The sequence below is a fragment of the Eschrichtius robustus genome, chromosome 7, assembly GCF_028021215.1.
Source record: "Eschrichtius robustus isolate mEscRob2 chromosome 7, mEscRob2.pri, whole genome shotgun sequence".
NCBI classification, from domain to species: Eukaryota; Metazoa; Chordata; class Mammalia; order Artiodactyla; family Eschrichtiidae; genus Eschrichtius; species Eschrichtius robustus.
Window position 1 is genome coordinate 123849660 of NC_090830.1, and position 19551 is coordinate 123869210.

General features: G+C 39.7%; 1 protein-coding gene across 1 annotated transcript in view; it reads left to right on the forward strand.

Annotated features, from left to right (window-relative positions):
- Positions 1-13187: 13187 nt before the first annotated feature.
- FHIP2A (FHF complex subunit HOOK interacting protein 2A) overlaps positions 13188-19551 on the forward strand; it is a 36696-nt gene continuing 30332 nt past the window's right edge. The window contains exon 1 of the mRNA XM_068548620.1: positions 13188-13550. Within this exon, the coding sequence (XP_068404721.1) occupies positions 13506-13550 (45 nt within the window). The 5' untranslated portion in view covers positions 13188-13505. The remainder of the gene's footprint in view (positions 13551-19551) is intronic.

The following is a 19551-nucleotide window of genomic DNA, read 5'->3' on the forward strand; positions in this document are numbered from 1 at the left end:
CTTCTCCACGGTTTTTCAGGGCCATCTTGGAGTGGGGCTGCAGTGCTCTAGCTCTCTACTTCTTTAATGCAGCCCCATTGGTAAACCAAACCAGAATTTTTTTCTTCCTTAGCCCACTGGTCAAAGACAACTCCTCATGAGGCCTTAAGTGATAACTGGGAGAAAAAAATAATGTTGTAGGAGTAGGGCTACTTATGCAACTCGCTTGTGTCTTCGGGATCTTCTTGAACCCCGTCTTGTATATGCCACTTGTATTTGCTAATGGAGTACTGCTGTGCATGCCCAACTTCACGGCTGACATTATGGGTCACATAACACCTAGTTCATGAAGGACAGCTCAGGTCTCACAGTAATTTTATGGTCCATTGTCAAGCATTCATTCTCTACCAAGGCCTCATAGCAAGCAAGCAACTGTTTTTGTTTGTTTTTTAAAGCATAGTTATACATAGAGTTTGACATGGCTTTGCTTCAATATCCTGAGAGTCTGTACTGTGATTCACATATAGCAGCCTGCCAAATGCTCCATACAGCATCCCTATCTGCCACTGACATTTCAGGCACCATTGGATCTGCTGGGTCATATGGCCAAGAGACAGAGCAGCTTAAGCTGCAGACCAGTCTTGTTCTGGGTCCCACTCAAAACTGGCAGCTTTGGAGGTCACTTCTTATATGGGACAGAGCAGCATGCAAAAATGAGGTATATATTGCCTCCAAATTCCAAAGAGGTTTACTAGGTATTGTACCTCTTTCTTAGTGGTAGTGGGGGCCAGATGGAGCCAATTATCCTTCACACAGGAGACATATCTTGACATGCCCCAGACCACTGAACTCCCTAGAAGTGTCACCAAAATGGCAAGCCTCTAAATTTTTGTGGGATTTATTTTGTACCTTCTGGCACATGTGCAGCAGGAAGAGTTATTACTTCCTGCTCAGCAATCAGCATAATGTCATCAATGTATCAGACTAGCATGATGTCATGTGGAATGGAAGGGTGATCGGTCTCTGCACACTGGATTATGGAATAGGGGTGAAGAGTTGATATGTCTCTCAGCTAGGACATTGAAGGTGTATTGTTGGCCTTGCCTGCTGAAAGAAGACTCCATGTGATGATATTTAATGATGCAAAAGGTCAGCAAACCATGGCCCGAAGGCCAATCTGGCCTCCCAGCTGTTTTTGTACATAAAGTTTTACTGGATCACAACCATGTCCGTTAATTTATGTATTGTCTATGGATGCTTTTGCACTACAATGTCAGAGTTGAGTAGTTGTGACAGGGACCTATGGCCCATAAATCCTAAAATATTTTCCATCCGGTCACTGACAAAAAAGTTTGCTGATCTCTGGTCTTTACTAACAGGTATAGAGGGGAAAAAAATCTCAAAATAGCTGCGAGCCAGTTGCAAGAGGATGTGTTGATTTGCTCCAGCAATGAAAGCACATCTGGAACAACAGCTGCAATAGGAGTCACCACCTGATTAAGTTTACAATAAACCAGTGTGGTTATGCAAGACACATCTGTCTTCTGCAAGGCTACATAGGCAAGTTGAATAGAGATGTGGTAGGAATCACCATCCCTGCATCTTTTCAATCCTTGATGGTGGTATTTATCTCTGCAATCCATCCATAAATATATTGTCTTACTATTTTCATAAACAGAGGCAATTCTAGTGGCTCCCACTTAGCCTTTCCTGACATAACAGTACTCACTCCATGAGTCAGGGAATCAATGTGGAGATTCTGCCAGTTGCTGAATATGTCTATTCCAGTTATGTATTACAGAACTGGGCAAATAACCGCAAGGTAGATTCAGATACCCCCTGGGACCACTATATAGGAACCTGTGACAAAACTTCATTGACCACCCGACTTTAATTTCCTAAGGCCCTACCCTCACTGTTGGACTACAGCAATATTTGGGGTCTCTAAGAATTAGTGTCAGAGCTAGTATTTAGTAATTCCTAAAATAGTCTGACTCTTTCTCTTTCCTCAGTACACAGTCACATTGGTAAATGATTACATGTCCTTGGGAGATGGCTAGAAAGAAGATTAACACTGTAAATATTTGGCAGTATGGCATGGTCCTTTCTCAAGGGGACCTGGTTTTCCTTCCATTCAAGGAACTCCAGGTTTGTGACATGACTCAAGCCTGGGAAATGATAGAGTAGCTGCTGAGGCTCTCTGTTTTGGTGATACAAGCCAGACTTCTGTTCATTAGAACTAGAGTAAGAGATTAAGTAAGACTTTAATAAGGATGCCCCATCTATTTCAATTCTAGGGATACCATAATCAATTAGCCAATGCCAAAGACCTCTGCAGGTTAGGCTATTCTAATTATCGCTTTGGCTCTGTTGTCCATTACAGTCATTATGTCCACCTTGACTTTGGTAATTAAGTGCTGCCACTTGGCCCCTGCTATCCTATAATCCCCATTTAATTTAGGGGTCCCAGTTCAATGGTAGCAGTTCCCAACTTCAATTACTTACTTAAAGAAGAGTCAGCACAGAACTCTTCAAGGATTCTGGGGATTCCCTCATCAATCTATTTCTCACTACTTTGATGAAAAGCGTATCCTGAGAACCCTCTTGGGGGATGTGGTGGGAGGGTGGATGAGCAGGTCTTACATGATAAATCCACTAATATTCCAGTTTCCTTAAACTTTACAATTTCCTAAATACCTTTCTCTACAACATGTGAAAGAAGTTCTGGCATTTCGACTTCATTTAATGGAAGCCACTTTTGGGTCCAGAATTTGGGTCAACCAAACAAGAAAACTATCAGATCTATTTCCATGCTCGTGGGCTAACATGCTGAATCTAGACTCTCTGATTAGTGAGCCATCATTGGCCTGATCGAACTTTATATTCCTTCCATCCCTAAGATTTGTTCCCACGCCTATTCTCTAGGTTTCTATCTATATAAATTGGGAAAATCATGATACATTACCCTCAAAAACACGATAAGACTGATAGATGACTTCTTTAAAAAAGTAATGGAAGCCAGAAAAATGGAATGATACCTTTAGGGTGCTAAAAGAAAAATAAGTTCCAACCAACAGTAAGAATATCTTTCAACACTGAGAGTGAAATAAGTGAATAAACTGATAAAGATGAAATAAAGATATTTTTAGGCAAACCCTCACTGCAAAACTAAAAGAAAAAACACAAAAACAAAAACCAATGATGAGAGTTCTTCAGGGCAGAAAGAAAGTAACCCTAGAGGGAAACCAGAGGGAATTGAAAGAAGAAATAAAGAACAGAACAAGTAAATATATGGTAAATACAAGTGGATATATACTGTTCAAATAATAATAGTAATGTTTTATGGAATAAAACAACCCAAAAGGGCAAAAGTTAATAAATAGAAATAAAGTATTTTAAGGTCCTAGCATTATTATGGAAGTTATGAAGGTAATAATTTGTGTTAAAATAGAATATGTCAAGGATATATGTTATAATTTCTAATCTATCAATATTAAAAGAAAAATAATGTCTAATAACAAATTTTGTTAAATTGTTATATAAATGTAACAATATTAAAATATTAATATTAATGGAAATAAAAAATCTTGATTAATTCAAGGAAGGTAAGATATGAATGAAAAGGAAACAAAAAACTGGTAAAATAGAAAATAAATAGTGAGATGGTAGACATAAACCCAAATTGTCAGCAACTATATTAAACAGAATAAAATTCCAAGTAAAGGACTAAGACTGTCTCAGTAGATGAAAGAAAAACCTATGTTGTCAACAGACAGATCTTATTTTTTAAGCACACAGAAAGTTTGAAAGTAAAAAGATGGAACTATATACTCAGTATGCAAACATTAACCAGCTATACTTATAATCAATCATAGTAGACTTTAAGGCAAGAAGCATTATTATCATAAAAGGGACTTGCATCAGGACAAAGAGGTCAATCCATCAGGAAGTGACTAAAAGTCAAAATCTGAATATACATATAACACAGCTTCAAAATATATAAAGCAAAATTGGCATAACTAAAAGTAGAAGAAGCCACAATCATAGTGGGAGACTTACATCTCTCAGAAGCTGACAGAACAAAGCAAATAATCACTATGGATATAGAAGATCAGAACCACAATATTAACAAGTTTGGCTTTTACAACACTGCACCCAACAGTGACAGAATACATGTTATATGATTCCACTTTATATATAGTTCAGAATGAGGCAAAACTAGTCCACGGTGTTAGAAGTCATAATAGTGGTAGCTCATGGCAAGGGTTAATGACTGGATGGGCATTCAGAGGCTTTGGAAGTAGTGGTAATGCTCACTTTCTTGATCTGCATACTGATTGCCCAGGTGGTTCACTATGTGAAAATTCATTAAGGTGTACACATATGACTTTTCCGTATTTGTAATACTTTCATTAACATTTTTCCATTAAGAAAAGGGGCCCTTTGAATTTGACAGCACTGAGAATTACTGCTTTCTGTGATCTGACTCCTGGCCACCTCCCTAATTGCATATTCAACTTTTTCTTTTTTTCTCCTCCAACACCTACCTATTCCAGCCACACTGGCCTTCCTCAGAGATGCCAAACTCTTTCTCATATCATAAGACATTTGCACATGATGTTTTCTCTGCCAGAACCACTCTTCTATTTGCATACCTAATTCCCTTGCTTCGTTCATATGACACCTCCACAGAAAAGACTTCCTGGGCCACTTTATTTAAAATAAGACTTCACCAAATCATCTTCTCTCCCCTTATTCCAGTATATTCTCTTCAAAGCTTTTACCACTACCTGAAATTTTATTATATATTTGTTTGTTATTAGTCTTTCCCATTAGGATATAACCTCTGTGTGTGTGTGTGTGTGTTGCTCAATAAATATTTGGTTAAAGAATGAATATTGAGTCTTTGGAATTTCCTTATGCTTCTTTTGTGGCTTGGTATGTAATCAAATTTTGTGGATGTTCCAGGTATGCTTGAAAGTATGATTTCTTTCATGGGTATACATTTCTATATAACTTTTAGCTTGAGCTTACTAATCATGTTATTCAAATACCCTATATCTTTGCTTATTTTCAGAGCTTGATCTATCTGCGTATGTGAGAGGTGAATTAAAACCTCTAAGTACAATAGTTTATCTCTTTCTGTAGTGCTGTGAGTTATTGTTTATATATTTTGTGTCTATACCATATTTTTTGTGTCAATATCAGGTATATTTATATTATTGGTCTATTATTATTTTACCAATATTGTTATATGTTTTAGCTCTTGTGACATTTTTCAACTTCAATTCTCTTGTCTGATACAATTGCTACTCTGTTTTTTTCTTTGATTCATATTTCCCTGGTATATCTTTTCTATTCCTTTATTTCAGCCTTTCTCTTCCCTTTTGTTTTAAATGTGCCTCTCCTAGAAAGTATGGTACTACAGTTGACCCTTTGACAATGTGGCGGTTTAGGGGTGCTAACCCTCTGAGCAGTGGAACATCTGTGTATAACTCTACAGTCATCCCTCTGTGTCTGCATTTCTGTACCCGTGAAGTCAACCAACTGTGGATCATGTAGTACTGTAGTGCATATTTATTGAAAAAAATCTGTGTATAAGTGGATCCTTGAAGTTCAAACCCATGTTGTTCAAGAGTCAATTATAAATATTTTTAAAAATCCAGTGTATGACTCTCTGGCTTTCAATTGGTGGGTTTAGCCCATTTACATTTATTATAATTAATAGACCTATTTTCAGTTTTCTATTTTTCATGCTTCTTTTTTTTAATTTTTTCTTTCCCACGTTTCATTGGATTGAGCAAACTTTTTGTACTGAATTTGAAAGTTATACTTTTTATTTTTCTGCTGGTTACTCTGAATTAAACACTACATTTCCCAACTTTCTTTCCCCAAAACTAGGTGTGGTTATGTAAGTTCTGGCCAATGAAATGTAAGAAGTGTGGAACTTTCAGAAAGAATTTGTTAAAAGGGAGGAGGTAATTGCTTTTCTCCTTGCTTCTTCCTCCTACTGCCCTCAAAAGGGTAACTGGAGCTCCAGCATCACTATAAGACCATGAATTGATCTTGAGTATGGCAGCACTGGATGGAGTGCGGAAAGTTAAGAGTCCTGACAGCCTACCAGGCAAACTTTTACTTGAGAGAAAGAAACTTTTTTAAGGAACTATTATTTGAAAAAAAAAAAATTTTTTTTTTTTTTTTTTGGTCATATGCAGCTGGACCTAATAGGCACTGATCATTTCTAGGAATTGCTTCCTTTGTTGTAATTCCCTAGCCTATGGGGTAAAGGTATATTTCCCTTAGTCTGGACCCAATCTGTGGCACTTGGTCTTCCCCTCCAGGCTTCTTCCACGCTAACTCCCACACACAGTGGGTTTCCTCAAAAGTAGACCCTGAGACAAAGACTTGACTGTAATTTACTTCAGATCACAGGAAATGAGGAAGTGGGGAGGATAAGAATGAAGAAGGAAAAGCATAAGAGGGCTACTGAGGTCACCACTCTGGTCAGTGGGTACTTGATCCCACCAGGACATCCTGAGAAGTGTGCAGAATACTTCCTAGAATTGCTTCCCAGAATCAGACCGGACACTGGAGTCTTTATCCACCAGTTTCCATCCCCCATTGGCTAAGAGTTGTCCCCACGGGTTCTAACTCCATCGCACATTTGGAAGGAGCAGGCTCTCCCACACAGAGATTTCAGGGGCAGAAGTTCTGAAGAGGGTTGAATGAGACTGAGGTGAGATGCTGTCACCATGAGGTGAGTCTGAGCTTGCACAGAACTGCAATCAGCTGCAGCTGCGATCAGAAGTGGACCAAAGGAACATGACACTGGACACTAGAGGTACCTGCTATACTTGCTAAGGAGTTTTCACAGTTTCTATATAAGTTTCTGGGATCTATCAGCTTCTCTCTTGTTTCTGTGGCAGCTGTAGGGTTGCGTCCAGGAGATGAAGCCTATGCTACTTTTATCTTGAACCAGCTTCCTAATTTCGAAACTCACTTCTTCCTGAACTTCATAATGTATTTTCCTATCCCTTTAACTGCTTTTTTCAGTGAATTCCTCTTCCATCTCCCAATCCTTAAATTCAGTGACTCCTGAAGTTTACACACATTCTGTCTTTTTTTTGTTCACTATACCATCTCACTGAACTACCGCATTTATTCTAGCATCTCATCTCTAAGAGATGACTCTCAGATCTTTACTTCCAGCCCAGATCTCTCTCTTGACTTTCTAATCCAAATTTATCATCCCGTAATCAACATCCTCACACAGATGTCATCATACAAGCAATCAAACTTAACATGTTAAAAAAAAAATCTATCTTTCTACATTCCCGTAGTCCCTATCTCAATTAATGGCATCTTCACCTAACTTCATCCAAGCTAGAAACTCTAGCAACATCTTTGACTACTTTTTCTTCCTCACTTTTTGTATTTAATCACTTGCACAATCTGGTTGATCTTACCTCATCTTTCAAGTCTACCATCTCCTTCCTATTTTCCACATATTAACCCTTATAATCTCTTGTCTGCACCAAAAATGGTTTCTTGCCTTTAGTTTCTCCCTTTGCCAAACAAACTTTGGTCATATCGGTTATACTAGCATACAGTTTGTCAAGAGGTTTTACAAAGTTTGTTATGAAAGCCCCTGTCCTTCCTCCAAAACTCCCCAATTTCCTGCTTCACAAAGGCAACCTCTTTCAATGCTTTGGGTGGGCTCTTTTGTTAACTACTTCCTTTCCTTAAATAATATGCTTATAGTGTTACTTCTTGATATTTTGGTTTTAAACAATACCTAATGTTTCCTGATGACAGATGATAAAGATTTAGCTTTCTTTCACACTCACACACACACACACAACCACCCCCACCCATCACACATCCATTCTTTCATCTTCCCTAAGTACAGCAGCAATACCATAATTTTAAATTAGATCAGTATTTACATTATTATGGTTATGTAAGCACTATTTACAGTTGAGCCATGTGTATACTATGATTACACATTTCTACACAATATTTTTCCTGGTGTTAACAATGATCTAGCTTTTTTTTTTTTTTTTCCCTTTGCTTAGTTTTCTTTGTATTTATCACTAATTCAATATCACTCTCCTCCTATCTGATAAATCTGCTCAAACACATAGATAGGCCATCCACCAGTTTCATCTTCTTGAGGAAATCTCTTCTTTTTTTTTTTAATTGAAGTATAGTTGATTCACAATATTTTATTAGTTTTTCATGTACAGTATAGTGATTCAGTATTTTTACAGATTATACTCCAATAAAAGTTATTATAAGATAATGGCTATAATTTCCTATGTCATACAATATACCTTTGTTGCTTATTTATTTTAGACATAGTAGTTTGTACCTCAATCCCACACTCCTACTTTGCCCCTTCCCCCTTCCCTCTCCCCTTTGGTAACCACTAGTTTGTCTTTTATATCAGCAAGTCTGTTTCTGTAGGGACTCTCTTCTGACTTGCTCCAATTTGGACTGGTTGTTTACTATCCCATCTTGATGCATAGCTGTCTTCCTGGGATTCTGCTTTACTATCATCCTAGGAATTTCCTTTACCTCCTTCTTATGGTGGATTCTGTTAGCTGATTCCTTTATCTTTTTTCCTTTGGTTTACTCCCTGAGTTGTGTTTTTTGTTTTTTGTTTTTTTTAATTTATTTATTTTTGGCTGCATTGGGTCTTTGTTGCTGTGCGTGGGCTTTCTCTAGTTGCGGCGAGCGGGGGCTACTCTTCGTTGCGGTGCGCAGGCTTCTCATTGCGGTGGCTTCTCTTGTTGTGGAGCACAGGCTCTAGGCACACGGGCTCAGTAGTTGTGGTGCACGGGCTTAGTTGCTCCGCAGCATGTAGGATCTTCCCAGACTAGGGCTCGAACCCGTATCCCCTGCATTGGCAGGCGGATTCCTAACCACTGCGGCACCAGGGAAGTCCCACTCCCTGAGTTTTGATGGAGCACATCTTCTGACAGCTTCCTGAGAAAGACTGCAAGTTAGGAAAAATTTTCAACACCTTGCACATCTGAAATGACTTATTTTACCCTTACACTTGATTGATAGTTTCTTAGTATAGAATTCTAGATTGAAATTATTTTACCTCAGAATTTTGAAGGCATTGCCCCAAAGCCTTCTGACATCCCATTTTGTTGTTGAAAAGTATGATGCCATTGTAATTTTTGATTCTTTGCATAAACTTGTTTTCTTTTTTTCCCTCATTGGAAGTTTTGTAGAGCTTTCTTTGAACCCACTGTTCTGAAATTTCACAATAATGCCCTCTAGAGTGAGTCTATTTTCATTCATTGTTCTGGTGTTTAATGAACCCTCTCAATTTGGAAACTCATGTCTTTCAGATCTATAAAATTATATCAAATTATTAATTAATGTATTCAATTATTTCCTCCCTCTATTCTCTCCAATTATTCAGATATTGGATCCATTGGACTGGCCTTCTAATTTAAAATAAATTTCCCTGCCATTTTCCATTCTTTTTTGCTCTAGTCTAAGCTTGCTAAATATTTTCAAGCTTATTTTCCACCCTTCTTATTTTTTAAAAAAATTTGTTATCATATCCTTGATTTCTAAGAGTCTCTTTTTTGTTTCCAAAATGCTGCTTTTTAAAAATACCATACCGGGCTTCCCTGGTGGCACAGTGGTTGAGAATCTGCCTGCCAATGCAGGGGACACGGGTTCGAGCCCTAGTCTGGGAGGATCCCACATGCCGCGGAGCAACTAGGCCCGTGAGCCACAATTACTGAGCCTGCGTGTCTGGAGCCTGTGCTCCGCAACAAGAGAGGCCGGGATAATGAGAGGCCCGTGCACCGTGATGAAGAGTGGCCCCCCACTTGCCACAACTAGAGAAAGCCCTCGCACAGAAACGAAGACCCAGCACAGCCATAAATAAATAAATAAATAAATAAACCCAAAAGTTAAAAAAAATAAAATAAAAATACCATACCATTCTTATTTTACAGATGCAACATCTTCTATCTCTCTGAGGATATTAATGAGGATATTAAAATAGCTGTTTTTTTAAGTTTTCTTCCCATCTTTCCCTATCTGTTCAATGTAAGCAACTCTGTTTCTTCCCAGTTTCTTTTTTGTCCTGTTTTTCCTTTGGGTTCTATCTTTAATGTAAGCTTTCCTCAAGTTGTTGATGACCCCGGGCTGTGTGATCCTATTTAAAAGAGGTGCATGAAGAAACTGAAGCTCTGAGCATGTGGACAGAGCTTGTCAACTGGGGGCTGCACTGAAGACTTGTCTGGGTTCCCTCTGCAGGACCTTTGGGTCTTTTCTCTTGGACTAAACGGATTCTCCAGAGAGGACCCTTCCTGTCTTCTACCTGGAAGGATCAGCCTGATGATTACATTTTGAGCCAAGTGCAGGATGAGGGTTGGGGACGTGTGTCTTCAACATTCACAAGGTTTATTTTCACTTTATCTTCTTCTCCTTCTCCTTCTTCTTTTTATCTTCTCTCAGTATGGAACCCCTCCCTTTCTGGGAAAAAGTCTCTAATGTTATTCCAGGGTGGGAAAGGGGAAGTCAGCCAATCTTGTGGAGTGGGGGGGATGCATCTATCCAGTTCTAAACAAACTTTCAATCCATCCTGCTATTTTCAGTCCCACTTTTACCTCCACTTCCAGAGGTACTTAATGCTACCAATTCCTGAGCCATTGAGAGGTTGTGAATGTACTGACATATCACTTTTGTTCTTGGTTTCCTTAACTGTTACCTTGGGATTCAGCTTTCTTATGTCAGTCATATCAGTTACCTCCTTTACAGTTACTTTCCAATTCTCAAAATTTTATTGCTATCTCTTAATTTATTTGTACTTTTTGGGTGTGTACTTTGAAAAATCTCTTTACTGTAATTTTTAGTGACATTTGGAAAGGGAATGTTGCTGAATTCTACATATAGAGGGAATATATATAGAAAATCTCCAGAAGTCTGCCAAATTTTGAAAGTGGGTATCCTCTAACTCTATTTCTTCTTCAACTCCATCCCAACTGAGCTTCAGTTTCATAGATTTTTCTGTGTCCTTGCCGATTAAACTTTATTCAGAAAAGAACTTAACAAATTCATTCACCCTCAGGTGTAATGAATGATAAGAGTTTAATGTGTTATCTCTTCCCAAAGTCTTTTAATTTAAGCAGGGACTAAATTTCTTATTCGCCTTAAGCCAAAGGAATGAAGGAATAAAGTTCTAATTGAGGAATTTCAGGCACCTATATCTAAGTGTTTTCGAGACCCAGGAAAGCCTTTGTTATGCTTTCTTAAGTCATAAGCTACTTTGTTGAGGTAGGTTCAACTCTGCCCATGCATAAGGCTGGTGATAATGTTAGTGTCATTCTAGGATGAGAATAAGTAAGAGTATCTGCTCTATTATAATTCTAGTCCAACTTGCATGTCTTAGAACCTACATATCGAATAGATGAATCATCATCCTAAATACTGATATTAATCTAGAGCAAAACATATATCTTATTGTGCTTATATTAAGTATACAAAAGACAGGCATTGTCAAATACAAACAACTCTAAGTAAGCCTGCTTTAAACAGACCTCCTCATACAATTAGTGGTTGTAAGGTATTATGAAAATACAAAACACCATATAAATGTATGACAATTAGGTCAGGAAAATAATTAGTTAATAATATGACTAACCATCTTAAACTGTTGAATAATAATAATGATAATAAACAGTATGTACTCTTGGTTGAAGCAGACACAGTTAGCTACAGTTTGATAAGGAGCACATTTCGATCTTTAGCAAATGACAGAATTTGCCTCCAGCATTCTGGGGGCTCCTATACAGGGAATTAAGGTCAAATTTACCTGCTATCCAAGGACAGAGGCAGCAAAAACAGGAGAGGAAAGAACACAAGACTAGTTAAAGTCTCCTCCTTAAATCTTGATTTCTGGCCCTATTATTTTGTTAAATACTACTATTACTAACAATAACAACAACAATAATAATAACAATTGTCCATGCATCGCTTACTATGGACTGGGCATGTTAAAGTATTTTACGTATATTAAGGAATTTACATACAACTTCATGAGGTAGGTGCTACCCCCATTTTACAGATGAAGAAACTAAAGCACAAAGAGGTTAAACAACTTGCTACAGTGAGTGGCAGAACTGGGATTTAAATCTAGGCTAACCGGCTCCAGAGACTGGCCCTAAACACCACTCTGCACTGATGCTACTTTTTCTGCCTTTTTCCTCTGTTCAACTAATTCAGTTACAAATACATATTTTCATCACCGGTTGTGCAACACTTACTCCACCCTCATCTTATCAAGAATTTAGTGGTTCTTTTGATAAAATGCCAATACAAGCAAAAACAAAGTTCTCCAGGATATGAACATTTTCATAATCTGTATCAACCCAACCTAAACTTTACCAGCCCGAATCTTGTTTCTTCAAGGCTTGACAAATATACTGTTGCACCGTATTTTAAGAAGCCTCCATCCGAGCGCTTACATTGTAGCTCCACTTATCTGTCCTATGCATTTTCTAGAACCCCTTCTGATTCTTTTCCCTCACTGATGTTTCCCAGTATCAACTGATAAGCTGAATAGAAAATGCTATACTGAATACATTTTCTAACTATCAAACATGTTACAAATTAATAACTGAATCATCTTACCATTTGTCCATCTGGGGCTTCCTGTTTTAATGTTGAATAAATAAATAACTAAATAAAATGATAATAACAACGACAACAACAATAAAAATAATAATGAAGTTTTACACTTAGCAAAGCCATTTCATCTGCATTAGTTGATTTGTTCTAATTCTTAGCACTTAAACCCAAGGTTCCTGTTTGCCTTGGGAATACTGTGCTTTTTCTTACCGGTCTTGCAAATCTGCCCTTAAAAGACGAACCTCTGAATTTTGTATACATACATGTCTACGTTTTCATACAAAATCGGCATGTTACTTCCATCGGAGAAACAAAGTGAGTGAGAACGGCTGAATTTTTAAAACGTAAGAATGACCGTGTCGCCGGAAGAGGGGGGCGGCTGCGCCCAGGCCCGACTCCCGCCCCAGGCAGGCCGCGGCCTCTCGGTGCCTCTCCCGCCCCCGCGGCGTGTGGCCCCCGCGGCGCAGGGCCGGCCTGGCCTGGCTGGACCCCACCCCCGGGCCGCGGCGGCGCCCCCTGCAGGCCGCGGCGGGCAGAGCGGGCGGAAGGAACCCGAGCCGAGCTGCCACCGTGTCCGAGCCGGAGGCACCGCCGCCGCCGCCGCCGCCGGAGTGTCGCGGGCCCTGAGTCCGCCTGGAACACCCTCCTCGCCGCCAGCCACGTTGCAGCGCCCGCCGGAGCCGCCTCGCCGCCCGCGCACACCCGAAGCGGCCGGGCCGGGCCCGCCTCGGCCCTCTGCTCGTCCTCCCCGCCCCGCACCGGCCTTCACTCTGGAGCGGCCCCGGCAGCCGCAGCAGGGGCGGCGGCGGCGGATCGAGGAGCTCTCCAGGTCGTCCCGGGAGAGGCTGCTGCAGTCCCGGGACAGGATGTTTTCCAAGTTCACCTCCATCCTGCAGCACGCCGTGGAGGCGGTAAGGCCTCGGGCTGCGGGCGCACGCCAGGTCGGGGATGGCGGCCGGCCTACGCTCCCGCGCCGGCCCCGGGAGAGCCCGGCGGCCTCGGCCCGGCCCTCGGCGTCCCCGGCCCCGCGGAGGGGCGAGGCCCGGGGCGGGCGCCGCGGGGTCGTGCGGGCGCCGGGGCCGCGGGCCTGGCTCCGAGTGGACCCCCTGCTCTCCTTCCTGCTCCGGGCCGGCGTGGAGCCCTTTCCTTCGCTCACGAGGGTGGGCGGGGGTCCCCGGCAGGACCGGCCCCCCGGCCCGGGTCGGGGGTCGCCCGATTCCTCCGGTGGGGACAGGGGAGTCGGGGAGCACCTGGCAGGGCCACTGGGCTCTCGCCCGGACTCCCTGGCCGTTACCTCAAGTGGTCAGCGTTGACCAAGACAAAAGAAACGGCCTAACACCGCTTGGGTTTGTTTTGTTTTGGGGGGTGGGGAGGCAGGAAGGGGTGCTCTTGGCCGGGGGCGCGGCTCTGGCGAGGAAGCAGCCCACCCGACCCGGTTTCGTAGTCTGGCCAGCTCTTGCTTTCACAGGCCTTGCGGCCGAACTCATTACTGATTGATGCGAAATAGGCGTTTGGAGGGTCTCGTCGAGGGCGCTCTAGACAGCTTCCAAGCCCTCACACAGCACCGGGACCATCTGTTTCCTTTCTTCTCTTCCTTTCCTGGACGCTCGTCGTTTTTCCTGCCATTGTACCCTCCTTTGAGGATTTTAGACACAAGCATAGGGAGACATTACTCAAATATCCGAACACTAATAAAAGAGAAGTAACTAACAGGAAAATGTCTTCCTGCTGTTTCAGTGAAAGGGGTCGAGTTGCTTTACTCCGGTTGTTTTGCTTTACGCTGGCAGAATTGCCCAAATTGAAAAATGCACCCTGTGAAGTTCATAACAAGTGCAGTTTTGCTAGACGTGTTACTTTGCTAGTTTTAAAAATGTCATTCTCTATGTTCAGTTTGAGTGATACAGCACATTCAAATCTACACAACTTTAAGGAAAAAAAAAACAACAAAACCCAATTGCAATAGAACAGTTTTTATGGCCAGATAAAAATAAAATGGATTTTTAAAACTCAGTAATGGAAACAAAACTTCAATACAATTTTTAAGTGCTGTGTGGGAAATGTTTAAGAGTCATTTTAGCTCTACTACAAGTTCTTGAGAAAATGAGTGTATCAAATCAAGCAAGACAGGGTTTTTCATAGATGAAGAGCAGTATTACTCATGAGGGAGACGACAGTTTTAGACTTTAAGGCAACTTTTAATTTTCCTTTCTTGGCTTATACACAATCAATCTACAGCACCTTATTTTAAGAATTTAACTGAAATTTATAAAAAACAGTGATATTTACATTTTATATTATTCCTTAACTTAAAGTACCAAGAATCATTTAATTTTTAACACTCAATACAGCTAAATACTGAGATAATTGGGAATAAAAATTTATTACATTATCTATATTCTTTACTAATTCAGGCTGATATTTACAGAAATAAGTAGTTAGAAAAAGAAAGATGGCTTTCATCCTCTCCCAGTAAAGACTCATTTTTGTCCAGAGACCTGTGTTCTCTGTCTGCGTTATCTTTTTATAATTGTATATGTTAGCATCTACCAGATTATCCATGTAAATTGTCTGACTCTGGCTCTGTAATATCCAGGTTCTCTACTTTGCTGAGGTTAGTGAGAAAAAGTTAAGAGTGGATTATATTCACCTGGTCCTAGGAGTTAATGCACTGCATTTAGAAAAGTAATGTTTTTATTTGCTTAGCATTAATGTTTTCAGCTGTGATACTTCCCAGTTTACCTTGATAAGAGGTTCAATCTTGTGAAAAATTTTTGGCATACTTTTTTTTTTTTCCTCTTTTAACATTCTCTTGGGAATAAACTCATACGTAATGCTGAATAAGCCATCTTTGTGGTATTTGAAGAATATTTTTTTTTCCTAGCCCAAGATTGGTTTACATTTATTCAGTTCTGTTTCTTTATTTCCTTGACATTTTTTTCTGTGTACTAATCTTACCATTCCTCAGTTTATTTCATTAGCTTTTCTCTGTACTCCTTTTAATTTGTATGCCCAATTAGCATTTTCTGATACAGTATTGCAATTATCAGAATTATCAGGATTCTACAGAGATGGGAGATAATCCTATAAGCAGATTCTGACATGACCTTTTTTCAGTTGTGTCATTGTGTGAATCTCTAATGTTTTCTCAACGGTTTTGGTATGATTATTTCCTAGGTTTCTTTCTTTTTTTTTTTTAATTAATTTATTTTTGGTTGCCGTGGGTCTTCGTTGCTGTGCATGGGCTTTCTCTAGTTGCAGCGAGCAGGGGCTACTCTTTGTTGTGGTTCTTGGGCTTCTCATTGCCGTGGCTTCTCTTGTTGCGGAGCACGGGCTCTAGGCACGCGGGCTTCAGTAGCTGTGGCACGCGGGCTTCAGTGGTTGTGGCTCGTGGGCTCTAGAGCGCGCAGCCTCAGTAGCTGTGGCACACGGGCTTAGTTGCTCCGAGGCATGTGGGGTCTTCCTGGACCAGGGATCGAACCCGTGTCTCCTGCATTGGCAGGAGGGTTCTTACCCACTGTGTCACCAGGGAAGTCCCTTCCTAGGTTTCTTGATTCAATCGGATCAGCCTTCAAATGGTTTTTTAGGGTCAACCAGATACATATTCATTTAAATGGGGTTTAAGTGTAGAGTTTTCCTTATTGTTTAATTAATGGTTTCTTCACATTTCCTGTTAACTACTTAACAAGGATGAAATACAACTAAGATGTTTTCAAAGATCAGTATTTGAAGATGTGTTATTAAGCTGATAGACTGCATTTTGAATTTAGGGGAGAAATTCACACCTTGATCAAAAACAAAAACTGTAACGTAACTCTTGCCTCCTGTTTCAGAAATGACAGTTTTCCCTCAGCATACAAATGATTGGCCGGTAAGAGTTATGAAATGAATCTATTCTTTTAGCCAGTTGCCACAAGTCACACGTCTGAAATCAGGCCTCCCATGTAGTTCTGAGGTGGATCATTTTAGTACAGCTTCTCCAAAGGATAAATAAAACACCTTCCATTTAGTACAATTCAACATTTGTTGAGGGCCTTTGTCTATGTGAGGTTATCTGCCAGGGACTAATATCTTTTAAATTCCGGTCAGTTCCATCCTTGAGGGCAGATTTATTCCAAGAGGATAAAGGGCAGTGTCAGGAAAGAAAGTTTCATCTACCTTAACTAATTAATTCAATGGATGTCATCTTTCAGAATTTGAATGCAACATTTTCTTTTTAAATTATAGTTGAGTTAATGATGATTGTTGGGACCAGCAATTCCTTAAAAATCTACTCTGCACTAGGAATTAAAACATCAGATGAAATATATGTAGTGTTTTCTTAAGTGTATTCTTTTCCAACAAGTGATCTTTAACTTTAGTCCTTTAGTCATTCAGTAAATATTTTATGAGCCCACCAAGAAAGCATGGCACAGTGGGAGTTCACAGTGAGAATGCATTGGGAGACAAAACAAAACACTGGTTGAAGTACAAGCAGTGCACAAGAGTGTGGCCTAGCCCCTAGAGCCCGTCAGAGCAGGGTTCCAGGCTTGCCTCTGCCCCTTGCTTTTTCACTAGACAAGTTACTTAGTCTTTGTACATTTCAATTCCTCATTGTAAAATGGAAATAATTGTACCTATCTGATAGAATTGTTGTGAAAATTAAGATGAGATTGTGTATATGAAGTGCTTAATGCAGTGCCTGGCACATAGTAAGTGCTTAATAAATGTTAATCATTATTATTATTATCTGGATGATTGTTCAGCCAGTGAGTTCTATAGGAGGAGGGGAGTAAACGCTTAGGGTTGGAGTAGTTGCAGAAGGCTCCCTGGAGGAAGTGAGACTTGAGCTGGACTTTGGAGAGGCAGAGAAGATAGGATGGGCGTCTGGAAAGTTGCAGCGGGGAAGAAGCATTTTAAAAGATCTGGGCATGGAATGTTCATGATACATGTGAGACTGCAGATGTGGCTTTGACAGCACTAGTTCTCATCTGAGTTATCAATGTAGGTAGGTCCTTTTGTGTGGTAGGCATTTTGGAGAAAGAGAGTCCGGGTTTCTAATTACAAGTAGTGTTTCCTTGGGCAGGTCAGTTAATGACTCAGGTGGTCTTAGAGTTTATTGTGAGAATTTAAGACCACATGGTAAGTGTAAACTTTGTAGCGCTGTGCCTGGCACATTACTACTCATTAAATGGTAGCAACTGCTGTTTATTCACTCAATAAACGTTACTGAATGCTTACTATTTGCCATCATTGACTTGGAAACTGGGGATTCAGTGATGAACAAGATGATATAATCTTTGTAAACTCATGGAGTTTACAATCTAGTGGAGAAGATGGATAACTCAACAATTACAGACATGGGATAAGGGCTGGGAGGGAGTGAGCAGTCAGGCAGGGAGCGGGTGCCGCAAATGTGTTTGGAAACGACTATAACCTCGGCAGGAAGTCTGGCAAGACTTCTCAGAGAAAGTGATATCCACGTTAGATATTCAGGTCAGTTTTTGGTTGAGATAGTGATCGATCGCATGAATTTTCAAAAATTTAATCTCTGTATTGTAAGAAGTTAACTCAAATTAGAATCTCCTCATGCTGATTCACACATCTTTTTTTTTTTTAACCCAGAGCGTAAATGTTTTTATGTAATGATAAAACATATGTCTGGCATGTTATAATTTGAAATGAAAGAGGCAAGTTTACTAGGAAGTTTTACCTAAATAAGAAAATTTATCCATGTTTGAACAAGATTGTTACTAAATTATTAGCAACTTAGAACTGTTTCACTGTCTCCGTAAATAGGTTTCTTATTTAAAGCAAATTTCTGCAAGAGATTCACAAGTAAGCAACACCATCCTGCTTTGAATTTGACTGTAACAGCAAAGGCCCCGACACAAATCATTTAAGACCTCTGATTTAGTAACTTTCCTTGTAAATAGAGTTAAATCCCGTGGGTGAAATAATCTGGAACAAGGATGCTGTAATTCCATATATGCCCTGGAAATTCCCTTGGAAAAATTTAACAAGTCATAATGTTTACACATAAGAAACTAGGTACATTTTTTGAAACACCAAATTTCATTTGGGTTTGTCCTAATTGTTAATACATAATTAATTAATAATAATTGTTAACACTACATAAAGTTGGTGTGTAAAAAACCAGGCCCAAAAAACAAGAGAAATTTTATGTGTTTTGAGGAAGATTCTAAAAATAAGTAGCTGATTAAAACAGAATTTTAATCTAAAAATTTCAGGAAGATTATTTTCCCAAGTTAATTCTTTCTTTCCTATTTTTCTTTTTAATTGTTTTCTCAATATCCTACAAGTTATTTCTTTCCCCATGTTCTTGAAGTATATAATCCCAAAGGTTTTAACTCCTTTGTTAAAGATATTAAAGTCTTTTAAAATTTTTCATAGCATTCTATTTGGAAATGAGATGAATATTTATATTTTCTTAATTCAGTACTATTCAGAGTGGTACGAATACGCACATATGAAAAAGCTAGCATTAAGATGTTGATGATTGCTGAAAATTTTGCAGGTCCATTTTTTTCCTAAGCACAGTTCATCTTCTGGATTGAAACACTTAAGATGTCATGACCAATGTTTATAATTTGCTCAAGAGTTTGGAAATTGTTTTGACAGGGTTTCGAACTTTGAGGTCCCTGCAGGAGACTCCAAGAAATCAAAATGGAACAAGTAGAAGTATAGGAGTAACATGACCTCTTAGGTCATCTGTTTAGATGAATATATGAAAATGGACGATTATGCTGCCATAGTTTAGGTTCCCAAAATAGAAACCTATTTGTTTTTTTTGTTTTTTTTATAAACTTATTTATTTTATTTATTTTATTTTTGGCTGTGTTGGGTCTTCTTTGCTGCACGTGGGCTTTCTCTAATTGCGGCAGGCGGGGGCTAATCTTCATTGCATTGCGCAGG